Genomic DNA, 22,807 nt, shown 5'->3' with positions numbered 1-22,807 from the left:
ACTCACAGTCAAAGAGGTCTTGATTAGCCGAGCAAATGTTACAAAATCAGGTTCAATGGTACAAGAATGACTGGTGACACTGCAGTGATGACATTTCACTTGTACTTATTGCATCAGATGGACACGAGGGCTAATCTAGTCCTTTCAAACTTATACCAGTGAGTGTTTAGTGTGCTGGACATATTTATTTTCTCTTACCTGCAGAAATGCTGGTGGTCGGTTGGGCCTCGCTTCATGGTCACCAGTAAACTTCACCAGCCGCAGGAAGCCCGGGTACGACGGAGCGCTCACCTGCCCTTCAGGAGTGACAAAGAATATCTGTACACCATGAGGGATATACACCAGCTCCTCTCCTTCTTCTCCCATACTCTGGGGAGATGGTGTTGAGTTAGATGTACGGCTGTAGAACTCATCCCCAACCAATGACATTTCCCCTGACTCCGTTCCATATGAGACAGATAGGTGGCCGTCAGCTGCCTGAGGAGAGTAAGCTGGAGGCTTTTCCGCTGGAACCACAGGCTGTCTGGTAGGTGAGAGAGGTAGACCCTCACTACTGCATGCTGGCACCCCTCCTACAGCTCCTGCTGCCTGGCTGTTAGGAGTAAGTAGCTTTGGTGGAGCTGGCTTCTCTGGCTTGTTTTTGGTGGGAAGTTTTGGGTAGAGACCTTCTTCAGACACGTTTGTAGCATCAAGGCCAGACACACTGCTAGTGTTCAGTGTAGTTGCAGATTCAAGGTCCGAGCTGGTCTCTAGTATGGCCAGGCGAGTGGTGATGTTGTTCAGCGTCTCCTGCATCTTCTGCTGCATCTGCCTGGCTGATTCCCAGGAGCTGCCGACACACTCCTCTCCTTGTGAGGGCACACTAATGGCCCGGAGAAGGTGCTGTCGCCCTCGCTTGTAGAGCTCCAGGGCCTGTGCCTTCTCCCCAGCTTCATCTATTGTGAGTCCTTTATTAATGCACTCGAAAGCCCTCTCATAGCCATCTTTGATAACTTGAAGTCTGGCACTGTCGAATGCATCTTGTTTAGCTTTCTCCATTCCCTCTGAAATAAGACATTAGCTTTGTTTACAATTTACCTTATCCATACATACAGCACTAATGATGTCCAGCATGAGAGGGCAGATTGTCACCATTGCTAGAATGTAACACACATCATAATACTTTACGTTATTTAAGGCTAAAGGTTATTCTACTGCTGACTTAACTTCGGCCCCAGTGTTACGATCACCTTATTGACAATTAGAAATAGTTTAATATCACTCAGAAAGAAGGCCCGTGTAAATGTACTGAGTAGTCTCTCTGACTGCTGTTGATAAAATAAGTTACATAGCTAATTCACTGCAGTTATGTGCGTTTGTTTATCTGGTTTAAAATATGTCGCTAAAGTAGGCTAATGCTGATTTTAAAGTTGTCGACACAAACTAACACCAGCTAACGTTTCTGTTTACACGAGTTCAGCTATTACGCCATGTCATTGTACCAACAGCAACGTAAATATAACAAGTCTGTTAATAACATGATTAGTATTAGCTCGTCAGCATTAGCTCCTTCATTAGCTTACGGTATCCAGGCTTACCCAGTGAGCGAAAAACTCCGAAAAACAACTTAATTAGTCAGTTAGCTATCTTGTAGCTAACGTGACGTGTTCTTGTCAAAACGGATCCTTCTAACTATTGAACAGCGTCAGCAACCTTCGCCCTGAGTAAAGTTGTGGTCTGTCGGTCCTCGGTAATCGCTGATGGACCTTTTACGACTCTCCAGTGAAACGTAGTAGTGATGTTACACACTACTCTCCACAATGTTGACCTTTGAAGTATTGTGACAGGATGTATCGACACTTCGCTTCAACATGACAAAATAACATGTAACGTCATGCCCCTGATGTGCCCTGAAGCGTAGCTATACTTTGTTTTATTTTGAAAGTATTAACCGGAAGTGATGCTACCATGGCTGCATCAACGCCCGATGAACTACTCTTAATACATCCACGCAATACACTAGTCTCTCCTCTTTGGCTCTACTAACACGGAGGAAAGGGCACAGACAAAGTGCTTGACATACTTTTCATATTTCTGAGTTTTTAAGAGATTTATTCAAGGAATTCACTGCGGTAAATAAGTGCAAGTAAATAGCCAAAATATACATACAATATATGTTAAAAGAATAGATTGTATAATACAGTCTATGCTTTTATTTTTACTTTGTGTCCTGTCTGGATGTGATGAGTTTTTTTTGATTGTGTGATTTCTATGGTTAATGACTTATTAAATTAGTTTTTTGTTTTTTGAGCAGTTGCTCTACACTGTAAATAAAGTGTAGCTGAACTAGTATATTGCCCGAAATGAGATTTGAGTACTACAAATGCAGGTTAGTAAATACTATTGCTTAAAGTTGACCCATACAATAAGCTTGTCTTGTGCAATGCCTCTGAAATAAGTTTTGAATTAACACTATTTTTAATGTTGATTATTGTACTGAATGATCTGAAAAGATAAACTGGCTAAATGAAAAATACTACAAATGATGTTAACAGATTTCAGTGTCTTTAATAAAAGCACTGACTTAGACCTCCCCATCCCTAGTCATTACACTTGCACTTACCTCCACCCTGGACTATACATCTGCACATACTATATTTTTTTTATTCTGTATTTATTGTTTATTCCGTATTCATGTTTAATATGTTTGTTTGTTTGTGTATGTATGCACCAATCACCAAGGCAAATCCCACGTACTGTGGCAATAAACTCCTTTCTGATTCCGATTAATAAACCAGAAATGCGGTCTGCTCTGTAATCCTGACTGACTAAATAAATACTTGGTGCACAGCTGACATGAAGCACAGAGCACACTCATTTATAATACCAGGTCAAAGTTCATATACCGTTGCACAAACAACATTGTTAGCTCAAGCTTTCTGCCAGCATGTGACTTGAAATGACTTTAAATGCTCCTTACATCACAGGCTACCACAAGTTTGTACATCTGTTATCACCAGAACTTTAGGTATGCCAGCAATGATGCAAATTATACTGATGTGTATCGGTTACTGATTGAGTTTCTGCAGAATTAAAAGATGCACCGTAAAATACCTCTGCCCACATTTCCATAATGGTAGGTAGCTCACTCTGGCGAGTTCCTGGTTGTAGTCACTAGGTGGCAGTGTTGGATAAACCATTCTTTTCCACAAAAAGCACTGTCTTCACCTGGCCCTCCAAGCCTTGCTTCTCTTCAAAGCGTGACACAAAACTCCTCTGTTAGAAGGGGAAAAAAAGTAGATGAAAGTTTCATATTAAATTATATATTTCAGTACAATATACTGTGATAATAGATGTCCTGTTGAAAGGATACCGCATTAAGTTTCTTGGTTTTCCTTTCCATCACATCTTCTTCCTGGTGTACAGCATGATACCACCAGAGGTCCCCATTTGTTGAGAAAAAGGATTAGAAATGATTTTTTCTTTTACTTCCTACAGTAGTTACATAATGCTAGAGCAAAAACAGTTTGAGGATTTGTCTTAAATGGGAAAAAAAAACTGCTATACATCTGTTTTGGAGTTCTTAACATTAAAATATTGATACTAACCATTACCCTAATGCTTTTCATCAAGTCAGTTGTATAATCTGTATCATTTCACATTTAGTCTGTTTTAAAGAGAGCAGAAAATAGTGCAGTTAATGAACAAACTTCATTTTTTACATTAATAACAAATCAGAGATCAATAAAGGGGAATGCATGCCTGTTTAATATTACTCTCCATCATTATCATCTCCAAAACTATCAGCTCCAACCTTCTCATAATCCTTCTCCAGAGCTGCCATGTCCTCTCTGGCCTGAGAACTCTCCCTCCTCCATACCCTCACCCAAATACCAGTAAACAAAGGCAAATAACTTTTTACAACTACAGTGACACATTTATTGCTCAAACACATGGGTACACTTCTAAAAACAAATGCAAAACATTGTGCTCCTGTATATTGTACAGGAAAGACACTTTAAATTTAGATTTACTTATTAGTAAGTATACCCTACTCCTCTCCTTCCTCCTCTCCCTCACCCTCAATAGAGTCCACTCCAACCTCTTCATAATCCTTCTCTAGAGCTGCCATGTCCTCTCTGGCCTCAGAGAACTCTCCCTCCTCCATACCCTCACCCACATACCAATGAACAAAGGCACGCTTAGCGTACATCAGATCAAATTTGTGGTCAAGCCGAGCCCAGGCCTCTGCAATAGCAGTGGTGTTGCTCAGCATGCACACAGCCCTCTGGACCTTGGCTAGGTCTCCACCAGGAACTACAGTGGGCGGCTGGTAGTTGATGCCCACCTTGAAACCAGTGGGGCACCAGTCCACAAACTGGATGGAGCGCTTGGTCTTGATTGTGGCAATGGCAGCATTTACATCTTTGGGCACCACATCACCACGATACAAAAGGCAGCAAGCCATGTATTTGCCGTGGCGAGGGTCACATTTTACAAACTGATTGGCTGGTTCAAAGCAGGCATTGGTGATTTCTGACACTGAGAGTTGCTCATGGTAAGCCTTCTCAGCAGAGATTACAGGGGCATAGGTGGCCAGAGGGCAATCGACACGGGGATATGGCACCAAGTTGGTCTGGAACTCTGTCAGATCAACATTGAGGGCACCATCGAAACGAAGGGAAGCAGTGACGGAGGACAAAATCTGATTGATCAACCTGTTGAGGTTGGTGTAAGAAGGACGCTCGATATCGAGGTTCCTACGGCAGATATCATAGATGGCCTCGTTATCCACCATGAAGGCACAGTCAGAGTGCTCCAGGGTGGTGTGGGTTGTCAGGATAGCGTTGTAGGGCTCCACCACAGCGGTGGACACCTGGGGAGCTGGTTAGATGGCGAATTCCAGCTTGGACTTCTTGCCATAGTCGACAGACAGACGCTCCATCAGCAGGGAGGTGAAACCAGAGCTGGTCCCACCTCCGAAGCTGTGGAAAACCAGGAAGCCCTGAAGGCCAGTGCACTGGTCAGCCTGAGGACAGAGAGGGAGAGACAGTGATCACATATGAGATATGTCATTTAATTTAATATGTGAAAATTAGGAATGCATCCTCTTGATATTAAGTTAACCACCAGTTTGCGGATCCTGTCCAGCACCAGGTGGATGATCTCTTTGCCGATGGTGTAGTGTCCACGGGCGTAGTTGTTGGCAGCATCCTCCTCAGCTCAGGGTGGAACAGCTGGCGGTAGGTCCCAGTGCGCACCTCATCTAAGGAGACCGATTTAATCAGAAATCACTTGAGGGTTTGACTTGATGAAATAAGGTAACTATGGCATCTATATATTTAAATAGAGTTTACCGACAACAGTGGGCTCCAGGTCCACAAAAATAGCTCTGGGGACGTGCTTTCCAGCTCCAGTCTCACTAAAGAAGGTGTTGAAGGAATCATCTCCTCCTCCGCAAGTCTTGTCACTGGGCATCTGTCCGTCTGGCTGGATCCCATGTTCCAGGCAGTAAAGCTCCCAGCAGGCATTGCCAATCTGGACACCAGCCTGACCAACGTGGATGGAGATACACTCACGCTGTGGAAAATAGAAATACGGTTATTTACCCATTCGCATTATTTTAGACATGTGACAATGGAAAAGAAAACTAAATGGTACACTCATGCTGGAGGAAAACAAACATTTGTAACATTTACTGTGAAATATTGCCAGACATCTACTGTATATGTTTATGTTTAAACCATGTCTAATTAGATGCTTGAGATCATCACACCTCAAAAGCAAAGGTCCAAAGGGAAGAGGGGAAAAAGAAATAAAAAAGGATCTTTACAAAGAACCAGGTACCACAACATCATGACCAAGCCACCTGACACATGCTGCACATTTATTTACAGTCTTAAAATGAAATAAATGTGATTAAGGCAGAAAAATAATCACATGTTGATTTGAGAATATATATAATATTACATAAAATATCTGTGCAGGGACACGACGCTGAAGTTGGCATCCGATTCGCATCTTCCGATTTGGCAGTTAAGGGGAAATTTAAGGGGAACTTAAAACTGTCCGATTTACATTGCTAAGTGACTGATCCTCCGGTTTTTGAACCTCTTACTGTATTGAATGAGTGTTAGTCATTAAGGTAAATTATTAATTATGTCTAAAACACACTTTTAGATTTGTGAAAGCTTTATTGTCTTTATGAGAACACGTTTTTTTTTCACATATAGACCACATTGGACCAGGTCCAGATCCAAAACCACAATACCTAGACTTGTCAAATCTGGACTAAATTATCCCAGAGAGTCTAAGGAATCTTAAAAACACAGTTTGAGATTTGTGAAAGCTTTATTCTATTTGTGAAAATGCAATAAAGGGAGATTTTACTGTTTTTTGCATATGTAGCCTTTTTAAACTGTATCTGATATAACATAACATAATATACAAACAACAAGGTAGATTCCCAGTCTAAAGTTGGTCAAAAGCCTTGTGGAAACAAATATGTACTATGGTCACTCAATTACTTGACCCCACATTTTTCTATTAGCCAAATGGCATATTCATCAATGTAAGTAGGCCTACTCTAATCAGAAACCATTATTTATTGTGTTTGAAAATTAAACCAAACAATATATAAGAACATAACTTATTAATTCATTAATGTGATGTCATGTTTTTACTGCCATTATTGTACCCCCTGGCGATTATTAGCCTCAATATGAGAAGCAGAACATAACAGATAAATATGAATAACAAAATGAATGGTTAAAAAATAGAAAGAAAGATAAATAAATCAGTCATTAATAATAATAATAATGTATACTTTATTAATCTCTCAAGGGGAAATTACAATGTTTTCATTCTGTTGTTATTACACACATTACAGACAGGCCTGAATTACACACACATGCTCAGTACCTCTACATGCACTAATGGAGAGATGTCAGAGTGAGAGAGCTGCCCATGGAAAGGCCCCCCCGAGTAGTTGGGGGTTCAGTGCCTTGCTCAAGGGGCAGTGCCCAGGAGGTGAACTGGCACCTCTCCAGCTACCAGTCCACCACCATACTTTGGTCCGTATGGGGACTTGAACCAACAACTCTCCGGTTCCAAACCTAACTCCCTACTGACTGAGCAACTGCCACTCAAATCTGCATATTTTGTTTCCATACAATCAAGAAAATAAGAACATAGGTCTAATAAATGTTAAATAATTACATACAGTATGCTAGAAGGTGAGCATTTAGATGTTGCTGCACTACTGTATTTAAAAGGAGCAACCATATATATATATATATATATATATATATATATGAATCGCATACATAATTAACGGTGCCTGAACCGATACTTTTTAAGAAAGTAAAAAAAGAAAAGAAAACAAAGGGTACTAAACAACAGTTGGTGACATTAAAGGCTTGTTTATTGCTAAGGCCATATGGTCAAAATTAAATGATTTAATAATAATGAATAACAATAACTTATTTCACCAGTAAATTGCTGTTGAACGAGAAAAACAACCACCAAGGACATTTCCAATAACTTCAAATGCACCACGAAGCTGTAGTTTACCAGTTTTCATTGAACTGTGTTGTTTTTCCGACGGCAGCTGCAGATTGTTACATCCCGCTGTTGAGTCACAGTCCTCTACAGTAAAACACAGTCAAACTTTACACCGTTTAGCGTTAGCTGTCAGCATTGTAACCGTGTTTAATCCAGCTACTAGCTAGCGGTAGGCTAACGTTAGCTGCTGTCAAGTATAGGGTTAACTAGCGTCACGTGCAGCGGTGTTTGTGTTGCCTGTATCGTCTTCAGAGCACCAGAGAGAAGTGCAGACATATCAGTGGCACCAGATTTCGGTAGCCAGGGTTGGCAGGAAGAAGATTTTTACAAGTAAATGTTCCAGTTAATGATCCAGGCAGCGCAGTCTTGTCTCCCTCCTTCATTTTACAGTCCAATGGTGGCTAGAACGGCTCCCGGTCAAACGTCAATATGGAATGGATTAATCTGCGTTAATCTTAAAGCAGCCATATTATGCTCATTTTCAGGTTCATAATTGTATTTTAAGGTTATACCAGAATAGGTTTACATGGTTTAATTTTCAAAAAACACCATATTTTTGTTGTACTGCACCGCTCTCTCTCACTGCTGCAGATCCTCTTTTCACCTGGTCTCTCTTTTAGCTACAGAGTGAGACCTCTTTTCTTCTTCTTCTTCTGTACTATCTTTGATTGCACTGCACATGTGCAGTAGCTCAGATGTAGATCATGTCAGCTAGCTAGCTCCATAGACAGTAAAAGAAAGGCTGTTTCTACAACTTCGGTCAGTTACAAGGCAGGATTAGCTGGGAGACTTCTAAATGAGGGCGCACATGTAAGTAGTTCTTTTGTAGATTATGGTGAACTTGTGTGTGTTGTAGCAGTGCTTTGCTATTGAGAACGAGGTAGCATGCTAGCGTTAGCATGCTAATGCTAACGCTACGAGCTAATGGTTGCGGTTAGTCAGCTCGTTTCGGCTTGTGACGTCACAAGCCGTGCTGATTTTGAACAGCTCACCCAGAGACTGAAGGCAGGACACATTCAGAAACAGTATCTCACTCTAAACAGCATGGATGGATTTTTTTCAAAGTTTGTATGTGTGTGGAAGCACCAGAGACACAACATAACACCCCAAATCCCAGAAAAAGTGATTTTTTCATAATATGGGCACTTTAAAATTAATTTTGTACATACCTTTTTAGTGCATAAGCTATTAAAATAATTGTTGGCATGATTTTATAAAGCATGTTTTAATGTTAAACATACATGTGGCACAGTCAAGGGCATAACTTTGGGGGGTTCAGATCTCCACTTTAGAGCAAAATTATATTTTTGAGCATATCAAACACTTCATTTCCTGCATTCTGGTAATTTTTTCTGCAACAATGAATGCATTTTCTGCATCAATGTATGGTGCAAATGTCTTTATTTATGTATAGGAAATTATAATAGGTTTTTTGGGGGGTTGCACTGGCCAGTTTGGATTATTAGGGGGTTGTAACCCTGTAAATTACTCCTATGGGCACTTTCAAAAAATTTACAATAATTTGGCAGCCCCCCTGCAGTAACTCTGAGGACCCCCTAGGGGTCCCGGACCCCCTGTTGAAGATCTCTGGTTTAAACTAAATATAGCAGAAGAGTGTTAAATGGAGAGGAGTAGCCTACTGATATATATGACTATATTCTGCAGAGGGTGCCAAATCCGATCTCAAATGGAAAACTATGATGAGACATGGAAATGGAAAAAAAGAGTGGTGTTTATACTACTGTGGTTTCAAGTTCATCAAAATCTTTTTTAACCCTCATAATTTAAGCAGTTTGTCTGAGCATGGAAATGATTAGGCATACAGTTTGGCAGAAATGTGCCACTAATTACCATTTAATTGCCAGCATATGGGCATTAAACAGAAAAGTCTGCAGGCATTAAAAGTCAAATAAACATGCATCTACTAAGAAGTCCCTTTTTCACAATCTTTTATGTCCCTGTTTTATTATTCTGACTGCCGCCAGTTTCTGCATGAGCCCATGATAGTCTCTGTGAGCATGAAGGCATGTAATGAACAGTCTCATCCCCATGCAGTTTGACAGATTTCCAGCATACATCCTGCACAAATACCAGAGATGGACCAGACTGGACACGCTCTTCACACATAAGGAGGTAATACTTTATGGCTTTAGAACCGTTTCCTTTTTGCAGCAGGAACTATGTCACCCCAATGATTTTTTTGTTTCCTATCACAAAGGAAACACGTTCATTTAAAAGGAATTTAAGCTCTTGTCCCTAAAGTTAACTTTCCCTGTTTAAAATTGTGCATATTATTAAAACTGTAATTCAAGTGAATAAAAGAGAATTTGTTGATGATGATTCTCCTTTGAATAAACTCATAAATAATACACCACACAGTACTTTAACCTCTTTATAGCCTACTTTTTCTGTATTTAGTTGTAGCTCTCACATATGCACATTCTATGGTTTATTATGCCTCAGAGATGTAGTTCAAATATATCGCATGTCTTCATATTGTTGACTATTTTGCTAGCTGAACCTCCATGAGGAAGTTGTAAATTTATTATATTTCATCGTGGTGAGCTCAACAACAACAAAAGTCTGGAACTGAAACAGGCTGATGATACTCGTCTTTCATGTTGGTTCACATATGAGCAACATATGTGCCCTTCATTGTTTTTGCAAAGCTAATTTCTTTTAAATCTAAAGAATAATAGATGTGGTTTTGGTAAGAGCAATCAAATTTCTAATCTAAAAAATCTAAATAATAACATTTCTTTTTAGTTGAAGGAAGCAAGGACAGCCACTAATGATCATTCATCAATCATTAAAAGTTGACACCATGACTGCTTTATCTGTTGTTATTGCTATTGTTCTGTTATTGTTCTTTATCAACACTGTTGCCACACCCGAAGAAGCCACATTAAGATTTCGTTAAACCTAAAACAGGCTCTCAGCGTTCTTTGCACAGAATAAACAGACTTGATTGTTTCAGCACTCACTGAAAGGAATGACAACACAGTGATAAATAACTCAGCCAACATTCAAATGATGTGCACGTGTTTGGTGAAAGAAAAAGAAAAAGCAAGATAAGATTCAATGTGCCTAAGCTGCTGCTAAATTGTTTGAGTGTGTATGCTTGGGAAGGGGGGGAGAGAGTGAGTGGGCTGATGGCGTCCCTGTTTTCCTGTTCTTTTGCTAAATTGCTTGTTTTTAATTACTATGGACATCACGTTATCTATAATCCTGTGAAATTTCTATTTAAAACTGTTATTTTTTAAATTTGTCATACCTGCCCAGGGACTACAGGTGGAAATTAGCAATTGTTGTTATAACCTGGCCCAAGACATATTCTCTTCTTTAACAAGTTTAATGTTTATTTGTGCATTGTCCCTGTTTTAAAAATCAATCAATCAATCAATCAATCAATCAATCAATCAATCAATCAATCAATCAATCAATCAATCAATCAATCAAAATAGTTCATTGGTTTAATTTTATCCTCAGATATTTAAGCAATTTAACTTCACAAAGCTGCTGTATTTTCATGGAGTTTTAATGTTGTGTTTTCTCCTCAATTTAGTTGCATGAATGACACACACACACACACACACACACACACACACACACACACACACACACACACACACACACACACACATATATACATTAAATGTCTATAAATGTAAATATGAAAGAATTCAGCAGATTAGCCTGTAATAAATAATTGTACAGGCTGCTCTGTGGATCTCTTCAATACTGTTAGTTAATATTGTACATTTTGCTTCCTTAAAAAGAAATCATAAACTGTTTTGCCCTTTGTCTGACATCTTATTTCCTAGTTAAATCACTACATTACATTACAACACACAGTTAGGCTACATTTAACATTGTGTTTAATAATAAGTTAGTTATGTGTCTCAAACCTGTTTTGTCCTTTATTTTTTGTGCTAGATGTGATTATGGATACAATTATGGCAATACTTTATTGCTGTATTTCATATGTTCTATAATACTTCACTTTGTTTCATAATATGTAATATGTAAAATGGTCCTTGTTTATTCAAGTTTTAAAGGTTTAAAAAAAACTTTAATATCCCCAAGGGGCAATTTTCTTTGTAGACAGTAGTCCAACACAAATAAATATAATACACAGCACAGCACAGCACAAGATCCATATCTCCCACACTGCCACCATGAGTCATGGAAAAAGAAGACACAATCACATGACATCCGGAGGGGGGGAACAAAGGGCAATCTGTATCTATAAGGGCCACCTTTGGGGAGATTAAACCTCCGCTGCCGATGGAAGCATCTGGAACTCAGCATGTAAAGGATGTTGAGGGTCCAAAACAGAAAAATGATGGTTAAAAGTGACGGATGATGTCACCTAATGATACATCTCGATGTGTGGTATGCCTTTGAGATAATAACATAGTAACGTTCAAAAGTGCTGCAACAGCTTCTGAAAAACAATTTTCTCAGCTATTCATTTCACCTGTATAAATTATAACCTGGCTGTTTGCGGAAAACATTAGCCTTTCTTTTCTTTACTCAACTGCAAAAACACAACATGATGCAACACACTTATAGGTGTATCACACATGGGACTTTTATGCATCTTTTGTAGCCCTGCAAAATCACAAATTATATATATATATATATATATATATATATATATATATATGTGTGTGTGTGTGTGTGTGTGTGTGTGTGATTTGTACCATAACTAAATACATTTCTGACAACTAATATTACTGAGAACAACATTCAAATCAGAAATCAAATCAGGCTTGACTTACTCTTTGCATCAGCTGCAGTGGTTAATGTTGCCAGTATGTATAATGTATAATGTATTCATAGCTCCTTGGGCAAGCACATTAAATATGCAAACATAACAAGGAAGCTACAGCATGTCACTGCAATGCCATATCAAGTTTTATTATTACGTTTTATATAAATTACTTAGACACAGCGAGAGATTACATCTACAGATGTTGAAATCAATATAGAACAATGTCACCAAATAAAAATAGTATATCAACAAATGTATGAAAATAAATAAATGTGTAATTCATTGAATTACATGTGTTTCATGTTATTGAATTAAAGTGATTTATTAAAAAGTGATAGAACAAACTTTACCATAACTATAGACAGAACGAGATGGAAAATATGCAACCAGGTTGTCTTTCTTTTCCTACTGAAGCTGGAAAAAAATCCAAAAAGTAGGGCAGCTGTGTCCTCTGTCCCACATTTTGCTATGCTTGAGACACAAATACATACCTCTTGTGCACACCTAATAAAACCCATATGCATTAATGCAGTTCCTATGGACATCAGAACATCATGTCACAGTTTCCCCTCAACCGTCTACTGAGGCTCATGATGTATTGTCCCCATAGTGGATACTGGTTACAGTTTCTCCTTCAGGCACCAACAATGTGCTCTGGTTTCCAGACAAGTGTTCCCCAGCAGCAAGTTCCCAACAACAAATGTAGAAAAATCCAGTATTGTGTTTATTAACTTTTCTTTTGTTGAAGTGAAGACACCCATGACAGGATCCAATTATTAGCACTTAATAATTCTTAATGTCATAGAGAGAAACACTCAAAGTGATAGAGTATCAGACATGTGGCTGTCAGGGTTGCCTCAGGTAAGCATCTTTTTCATGTTAAAAAGGTATGATGAGAGATCTGAAAACACTCCATTAATCACAAGGTACATACATACATATAGGGAGAAATGACAGATGGGTGGGAGATCACATCCGTAAGACTTGTGAGCTCGGTTTATGAGTGTCAACTTTAGTCATAAAGTTGCAGGACACTGAAATAGTATAAAAAACGATCATTAAGTGTTAATGTCCTCATCCTTTTTTTCTTTTTTTTAACAAATGTTCATTGTTCTGTTGATTTCCTCGTATACGTTACAGTGTTTTTTCTTCTGGATCACACTCCCTAGTAAACCTTTCTCTGCCCTGTGATTTATGAGAGAGGAGGTCCTGTTCTTTTCTGAGTCCAAGAAGCTGCACACTCATGAGCTATCATACTCAAGGTGAAACAAGGCTCTAATATTTGGAAAAACATTCTGTCCTCAGTATAACCGCTGTGTCTGGTTAAAAGTGTGCTAAATATGGAATGGGGTACAACTAATCTGAAACAGTCTTATACAGTTTAGGAATGATTAAGTATAACATGAAGGTAAACCTTTAAGTGCACACTCATAATAAATAAATGAATAAAAGTTTCTTCAATAAATCACTCAGCTGTTAAAAAGTTATCAGCTTTACCAGGGGCTATGAGAAATCATTCCAGCAATCTGATAGCTCTGCATGCATGAGCACTGAGAAATGACTGCGATAACTCACGTCATTTGCACTAAAGTAAGGTATGTTTCCCATGAACTGCAACTCGGGGGAAGGTGTTGTGCGTGGGTTAAGACATTTTCCTCAGTAAAAATTCCAAAACAAAGATAGTAACGTTTACTTTGCCCCTGTTGCTTCTAGTTTCTGTGTTCATAATTATATTAAAAACATTAAAGGGAGTGGCACTTTGAACTTGGGCTCAACTAGTGAATTGCGGTCATGTGGTTGTTGATTACACTCAGGCTAAAGCAGATTAAAGGTGATGTAACGAATTGCTTCACGGCACTGCACACATACGCCCATTCAGGAATCGGCTAACAAGGTAGCGATGGAGTTTTTCACACTATCGTCATGGCTGAGCTGGCAAAAAAGAAACAGAAAGCTAGGAAAGCATTGTCAGATATAGGACATAGGAGCTGTTCTGATATCTATTCTGAAGCTGTAGGGGGTGCTCTATAGAGAAACCTGCGAGCAAAAAGCCGGAAAACAGCGAAGAAATGGCCCAAACTGCATAGCGCCCCTTTAAATTGTTTTGCTAAAGTATAATTGTAGCTGCATGATATTTAGATGAGAGGAATCACTCTGTTTATATGTTCAGTCCATGGAGCTAAGTGCACTTCCATTTACCAGTGAAGAACTTACTCACTAATGTTCATTGTAATATTGTAATGTATTGTCATATTGTACATATTGCATACTTTCTTGCCAGAACTGGAACTGTACTGAACTGTAACATGATTGCTTTGCTACCAGCAACTCTGATAAACCACATTTCTGAATCACAAAACTAAAAAGTTGCCTGAGGTCACTACAAATCAAACCCTTGCTGCACAGATAGTGGCCTTCTGAGGGAAGTTCTGTCTTTGTCAGACCATGTTAGGCTGAGCTACTAATGATCATGAACCTGATTCAGGTCAAATGTATACTGCCCTATTTGCATGTTGAATACTGTGGGTATGAACCTAAAGTCACTGCCCATATTTGAAGAATATCAAGTAGATGAGCTAAACTAATGACAAAGCCAGTAATGGAAGATTCACAAACACATGCAAACATCATTGGTGCGGTTTCCGAAGACAGTAAAATATCATTGGCAAGAAAGTGTAGGGAAGAAGGCCAAACATATTGGCTACATCAACATCAAGACGGCAAACAACCAATCTAAGAGATAGAAAAATAAGGAACATATTGAGGGTTTTGCTTGCATCTGATTTTTAAAAATGTGGAAAACAGAAGCCCTTGATGGGGGTAAATGATTGAAATGAAAGGACTCAGTCCTAGTTTCCCCTAGAGAGAAAAGGGACTGTAATTGTCATCATGACTGACAGGGTATGTTAAGTGAGTGTTGAAAACATGATGAATGACCTGCAGTGGTACCTTAAAATGCATCATAATAACATTGCTTCATATTTAGTATGCATCATGATACAATAGCAGGGATTTGTTTAAAAAGATGAGTACACAAAAGCAACGTCAGCAAAATAACATTGTGCCACAATAGTATTGTTAATATATGGCCAAAATGTTAAAACCCGACCCAGTTTATCTTAGGCAGCTGTATTGTGACAACACAGCTGCCTAAGATAAACTGGGTCGGGTTTTTTCATTTTGGCCATATTCTGTTTCTGACGCTAGATAGATATCATATAAAAAGGGTCTATAAAGTCAAATGAATTTATTTACTTGTGAAACATAACCCACAATCAAGGTAGGAAGCTAATGCAAATCTTGCCGTACAGTAATAAGGTCACCGCTTGTCTCAACACATCATGACTTACAGCCCTCTTGGCTACATTTTCCAAGTGAGAAAAATGGAGGAATTCATCAGCTGCATGTAGGTGTGGCTCTGCTATATTGTCTCATCTCAAGGCTAAGACTGAAACAATCCATTCACATTGTATAGTGTCTAAAAAAAAGAAGATGTATGAATAACATGGTAGGTCATGGTGTAAATTACTGTAGAACTATACCTGCTTTAGCTGTTAACCAATGCAGAGTCATGAGAGGCTGGAACTCCTCATCCTAACTCACAAACCTTATAAAAAAGGTTTTAAAAAATGTTTTCTTTACTACCATTAAGTAAACCGTCTAGTTTATGACTAGCCTCTGGAATCTTAACATTGAAAATAATCTCCTTAAATTTCCCATAGCACTTCAAAGTTTGACTGAAGTCCCCCTCCAGTAAAACTGTTTACTTTACTTCACTTGGATGTTTGACCTTTGTGCAGAATGATGTATGTGCAGAGTTTTAAACTAGAATGCTGTTTTCAACTTGATCTGCCGAAGGGGGAACGTTTCTCTGTGTTCACATTAAATCTGAGTTAAAGGCCTGTACATACAAGCAGGAATTATGTCCATCACAATCAGTTTGGCAATTAATCAAAGTGTGCTGTGCAAATTCAAAGCATCCAGAGCACATACACTGAATAGACTGTTCAGTGAAGTAGGAGACATCTTTTGTACAGCAGCTAGTCTTTTGCAAAATAATTTAATCTGTATTTTTCAATTAGGTAGATGTCATTGTTTTGAAGCAGGCCATTGTACCTTTTTTAAAGTGTAAAAAACCATATCAGATGCAAATTATCGATCACTGCAGAGTATTTTTATACATCTCAAAACAAGTCTTAAGAGGATTTTTAAACATGTTGTTAATGCTGTTTGAACTCATCACATATTTCATTCTGTCTGCTGGTTCTAATAACTGAAATATTAATTTCCAAGTAATCAGTTTTTATGGACTTCAGCATTGGATCACATGGAAAATTCAAAATATCTTGTGCATCATTTTTGAGACATTTTTCAGTAATTTAGCCTGACCAGATTCTTTGAAGAACATCTGTGAGTTTAAACTGTGCTTGACAACAGGAATATGTGATGATGGACTTGCTTCACTCCATGGGGATGATGAGGTTATGTCAGGCGTGGCCTTAATGTCGTCGGAAATCTGCTCCTTTCACTTAAGGTTTTCTTCCAGAAAAAACTACTTACGTGGAACTTCTTACAATAATTCTTTCTTGTGTTACGAAGTAATGATTCAATTAGTTGTCTTCCTAAGAATATTATATTGCTCACATGTTTGTGTGGAACTGTAAACTCCCTGCAGTGATGAAGCAAAACTGAGCCAATTCTCAGACCATCGTACTGCCACTGGCTGGACAGAGAGGAAACGGCAGACTGGAAAACTGGACCAGGAAAGCGCAGGGAATCCCGTCTACGTGGCTCATGACAAACTGCTGGAGGAGGGGAAGGGCAGTGTTTTTGGCCACCAGTTAACTGATCCTGAAGGAAAAGAGTGAAATATTGCCTTCTCACTCCTGTAACCAGCAGCAAAAACAAAACTTTTATGTGTAACCTACAATGAACAATGATTACACTGCAAACCTGTGCACTAATGGCTTAATTATGAAGTCATGTGTGAATCATTTTCAACATTATTCCCTACGGTATTGTAAATCAGGGTTTCCTTGGCTCCTACTGTGCATGTGTGTTCATAAATCCATTCTAATGCATTGTAACTTTAAAAAAACATTGTATACTTGGATTCCACAAGGGTGAAGTATTTTACAACTGGTTTAGGCCACAGAAAAAAATATTAAGTAGCCTAACTTTAGTAACTTTGTTAAAAGAGCCCTGTTCTTAAGTCTCTTCGCTGGCTTCCTGTCGCATATAGGATTCAGTTTAAAATTCTCACTCTTACTTACAGAGCATTGCACGGTCAAGCACCTGCATACTTCAACTATATTTGTCAGCTCAGGTCTAATATGGTAAATATACTGTCTGTGCCACCTGTCTTAAGACCCGTGGTGATTGATCTTTTGAGTCTGTAGCACCGAGACCATGGAGCGCGCTGCCTCCACTCTTACATCTTGCCAGGGGCGTAGCACCAAATTCTGGGCCCTGTAGAAAGGCATTCTCTATGGGCCCCTCCCTGCATCCACAGCTATTCATTCTAGCATCTTTTTGAGCCCTCCTCACATGAAGGCCCTAGATATTCAGTCCCTTTTCCCCCCCAGTGTGACGCCCCTGTGTCTTGCTGTGGACTCTTTAAAAAAATCTGACAGGCGTTTAGTTGACCCATTTGCACTTTAGTTTTTATGTATTATATTGTAATTTTTATTGTGCATTGTGTTTTTAATATGTATCATCATGTATGTTTTTATGTAAAGCACTTTTTGATTTTTATCTGTGATAAGCGCTCTAAGCGCTCTAAAATACATTTTACATACATACTTATATACAATTATACTTATACTTATTCTAGCGGGGGATGCCCAAAAAACAGATTAAAGAAAAAGAATAATAAATGCAACCAAGGGCAGGATACTCAAACTTTTAGTCCAAGCTCCAAAAATATACTATCCTACATTTTTCACTGGTGCCTCCCCTCATTCAACATGTTTTTCCTCCATGCCCCCAGTTGTACAGTATATGCTTTCTATTCAAATATTTAGCCTCCAAGCCCAAGCCGAGATAACCCTGGTGTCATCACTCCAGTGCTATCTTTGGAAGTATTGTGCCCTATATATAATGAATGAGGCAGAAAGTAAGGATGAGGAGATTACCGTGGTGGATGAGCAAGTGTGTATAGCTCCTCAGAATTTCATGCTGGAGTTTGGAGTCTGCATCCCATCACATCCCTACAGTTAATATTATTGCCATTTTTTTTCTGTAACCACAATCTTTCCCTGTACTAAACCATGTTTACTTGCCTAACCATAATACTGTAACCATAAGTTATAACCACAATCTTTTTGCAAAAGGTGCAATATGTAATACTGACAGCTAGTGTTTAAAATAGTTACTGCAGTACAAATTCAAAATACTGGAGAGAGCCGTCTCCCGCCCCCTCCTCCCCAGACTCGAAGTTCACGGAGGTTGCCAGGCTGAGATCGCAGCATCCACAACAATGTTGCTAATTGTTTGTCTCACATAGCCAGATGTTACTTTACAGCACAGCGGAGTAGCTAACGTTAGATGCTGGCTATATTGATAGTCACTGTCCTCTCCACCTGACGGACAGAAACACTTCCTCGGCTTAGAATTACGGTAGGAACCGCTAAAAATAACACTACCTTGCCGTCCTCTGCACCCGAGTGAACACACTTTATTGGCTTAGAATTACAGCAACAATCGCTAAACACACTGCAAACCAGAGGTGGAAAGTAACGAAATACATTTACTCACGTTACTGTATTGAGTTGATTTTTCAAGTAGTTTTTAAAATCGGTAATTTAAAATGTACTTGATTACGTTTTGAGTGAAGTATTGTATTTCGCTACATTACAAATCCCATCCGTTACTGAGTAAAAAAAACAAAAACTTTGACTAACGAAAACCGAAAGGAAGAAAAACAAATTGCCAATGACAGTGACAAATCATCAGCATCTAGGCTGACTGCCGCCGGCTCTAACGTTAGCGGTCCGCTGACCCGTTACCGCTAACTGTCCCTCCCCACTCCCTGCAACTCTGGAGAACGTCTCCCGAGCTGCGTCCATAGACGTCTGTCTATGGATCCGTCAGGCGGCTCTCCTTCCAGCGAGCTGCGACACAGTTTACAGCCCCACTGACGCGTATTGTCACTAGACTGTTTTTCATTTAATTTCAATAGGGCAAATAGTATCATCGTGCAATGCCAGATGTGCCTGCCAAAGGTGACTGAACTGGCAGCATTCAATAACTCCACATCTAATCTGCGGAAGCATGTTGTGGTAAGTATTTGTGCATTGGTACTTCAAACAAAGTTTTCATGACTAATAGCAAATTGCCAATTAGCAAAACAACATGTTTCATGGCATTGCTAATTTTTGTCTAACACTAGCAACCCGTAAGACAACGTATGTAGGACACTGGCTAAATCCCCCTGCTCCGTTTTATATATTTTTTTTACTGTAACTAAGTAACTTTTACTTAAAGTACATTTTAAATGAACTACTTATTACTTTTACTTAAGTAATTTTTCATCAAAGTATTGGTACTTGAGTACAATATTTTAGTACTTTTTCCACCTCTGCTGCAAACTCACGGTCCTCTCTTCCTGATTTACAGCCCCCCTCTCTTGGCTTAAAATAACTCACCGTTGTCGGCTATGGCCGCTGAACAGGCTAACGTTACACATTGTAAACAGCCGTGGCCCGCTTGCTGCGTCCTCCGGTAAAGTTAGCAGTTAGCAGGGTTAGCATGGCGGCGTTAGCCAGGACCAGTCGAGATCTGTGTCTCTATTGTTTTTGCAAGTAACCAACTCTAGCTATATAATTCAGTGTGAGTACACAAATGTTGAAATGACATAAAATGCTCGTCCCTTGTAGCTGTGATAAATTAACCTGAAGCTAATGCTTACCTGTTCAGCAGGAAATTAGCCAACTCTGCGCCCTTTTGGGCTCTAAGCTGTCTCCATCTTTCAAATACATCTCTAATAGTTACGTATCTGGTCATGCAAAACGTTAGAAACATGACGTTTTTTTTAGGACGGGTAATTCTATCTCCATTGATCCTGTTTGTTTGTTTGCTGCTTCCATGGCTGTACTGTAGTTTACATTTTCACAGGTATATCTGGCAACCCGTCCTGGCTTTCAAACTGGGCAGTTGATAACAACACACAGGCCAAAACACAAACAGAAATTCCGTCACAGAACGGAAATTTCAAAAGGAGAAAATACTGGCATTAGCATTGTTGTCAGAAAAGATAGTATTTCAACTTTCAACATGTTTCCTTAATATCTGATGACGCATTGGGGTCATTTTTGGATTTATTACAGTAAATATATTATATATTGGACCTTTAACCATGTCTAAGTTGTTATGTGCAGTTATTTTAGGAACAGGGAATTTTAAAACATTGGTATTACACATATTTTGGGGTTTGTAGAATCATTCATGACAGTCTTGTCTTGCAGTAGGGTTGACAAAGTTGCACTCACAAATGAACTGATGTCGGTGTGTAAAACCAGTCGAGTGGCTCTTTAAGATACTTTGTTTTAACTACTTCCTTAATGAGTTATTTATTTAACCTCATTACTGCAATTCTGTTGGTATTCCCCAAAAAGTGAACGTTTCTGAGAAGGAGTGACATCACTGTGTGGTGTGATAGATAACTCCAGTCCACACCATTGGGATACTCTCCACACTTGAACACTATGCTGCTGCATGTACTCCTTTGGCACAGTGGAAAACATCTGGACGTGTTGGTGAGTCATAAAAACACACACAAATGAAGCCAAACCTGCACATGGTCTGTTGGTTATACTGTCCACTTGAAACCGTGTTGCACTTTCCCAACAATATTAAATATTCTCCGAGCTATGGGGTAATGCAAAGAATGCTCATGTAAACATGCAGTAAAAATAAAGTGTGTCATGACACCACTGTCCAATATATGTGTGCAATATAGGAGGATGGTGCACCAGAGGAAAGGAGAATGCTCATTTTAACGTCACACTAGACTCCTATTTTGACAAGTAAAGACATTCTTCTTGGAAAACACTCAAGTTGCATGAAAAAGCATTTCCCAGCTGTTGAAATTGTTTCTAAGTTGAAAAGTACAATGAATAAATATAGTAATACCAACAGTAGAAATTACAATGAGCTAACATACAACGACTAATACTAATACAACAACTTCTAGTATATTAGCATATAATATTATAATAAATATTAGACCACACACACACGCACACGCACACGCACACGCACACGCGCACGCGCACACGCACACACACACACACACACACACACACACACACACACACACACACTTTATTAGTGACACAATGTACAATCTAACGCCATAAATTCGGCCTTTACAAAGATAATAATGCCCAGTTTTTTAATTAGACAGTCAGAGAGGTATTCATTTAACTGCATGTTTTTTTATTGAGGTTGTAGTTTGCCGTGGTGTTGAACTGAACTGCATTATATTGAGAGGAGTTTCTAATATTCCGTCCACACCATTTACATTCTGAGAGGGGCAGAACAGTAGGAAGCTCTTTCAATATAAAGAACACCACCCACTATGACCTCAATACAAAACATAAAGTAGAATTATTACCTTTCTGACAGTGTCAACTAAAACTCTAAGCTCCGTAAAAGTAGAATTCATGGCTGGTGAGTATATCACTCATATAGATATATTGGAGCACTCAGCTTTAAAGGACAAATCCGGTCAAAATGAACCTAGGGGTTAATAACACATGTGTACCGAGTCGACCGTTCTCTGAGATTTGTTTTCATGCTAATCGAATGTGACCAGTTTTAGCGCAAACCGCTAACTATAGCTAACATAGCTTAAGCACGGCGTTCGTTGTTTGACTGGTCGTGACTGTTTTCCCAAGATGACACCTGCCTGTATACGTGAACGGTACAAGGGGGTAAGCGTCTGTCAACAACCCATAGATCCTATGGTGCCATTTTGATGCTAACAGGCACACACCCACCGTTAGCAATCCATTGACTGCCATTCATTTTGACGTCACTTTGACAGAGAATAACTTTACATCTGAAGCATTTAAAGACTTTATTTTCCATTGTTTATTTCTAAAGAAACACGACAATGTATAAAAGGCTCCATTACCTTGTACCTCATGTTATGGCTCTGTAGCAGGCGTTTTTGTAAAAATAGGCTAATGATTGTGTCATAACCAAGCGACTTACTGTCGCATAGTAGAGGAATTACCGTATAGTACAGGAGAAGCTCGCAGGCAGTTTCGACTTACATTTGCTGTTTAAGTTTAATTACTAATGTTAACTAGCATTTTAGTGATCAAAAATTAGCATATACTTACATATACCTACGCTCTCCGTCTCTGCAAGATTTGGAATGACTGAGATTTCTCTTGGCACAGCTACCAGAAGACTTCCAACTTTCAGACAGGTTGCTCACGTCACATTTACGTCGTCTCTCAGTTGGAGGCTGCTCACCAG

General features: G+C 39.1%; 1 protein-coding gene and 1 pseudogene across 4 annotated transcripts in view; both read right to left on the bottom strand.

Moving 5' to 3' along the window:
- spartb (spartin b) overlaps positions 1-1,891 on the bottom strand; it is an 11,068-nt gene extending 9,177 nt beyond the window's left edge. Inside the window, exons 1-2 of one of the 4 annotated variants that reach the window (XR_004897326.1) lie at positions 1,578-1,890; positions 199-1,043 (exon numbers count right to left, since the gene is read on the bottom strand). Coding sequence is in view for 3 of the 4 variants with exons in the window: in XM_031297427.2 (XP_031153287.1) it covers positions 199-1,038 (840 nt within the window). In the remaining variant the exon portion in view is untranslated. Of the gene's footprint in view, positions 1-198; positions 1,044-1,577 lie in introns of all 4 variants that reach the window. The other 3 variants (XM_031297427.2, XM_031297428.2, XM_031297430.2) reach the window with 3 other exon arrangements.
- Positions 1,892-3,724: 1,833 nt separating this feature from the next.
- On the bottom strand, positions 3,725-18,593 carry LOC116048357 (annotated as a pseudogene).
- Positions 18,594-22,807: the final 4,214 nt, after the last annotated feature.

This window comes from Sander lucioperca, chromosome 5 (genome assembly GCF_008315115.2).
Source record: "Sander lucioperca isolate FBNREF2018 chromosome 5, SLUC_FBN_1.2, whole genome shotgun sequence".
Taxonomy (NCBI): domain Eukaryota; kingdom Metazoa; phylum Chordata; class Actinopteri; order Perciformes; family Percidae; genus Sander; species Sander lucioperca.
This window is presented reverse-complemented; position numbering and strand designations above follow the sequence as displayed.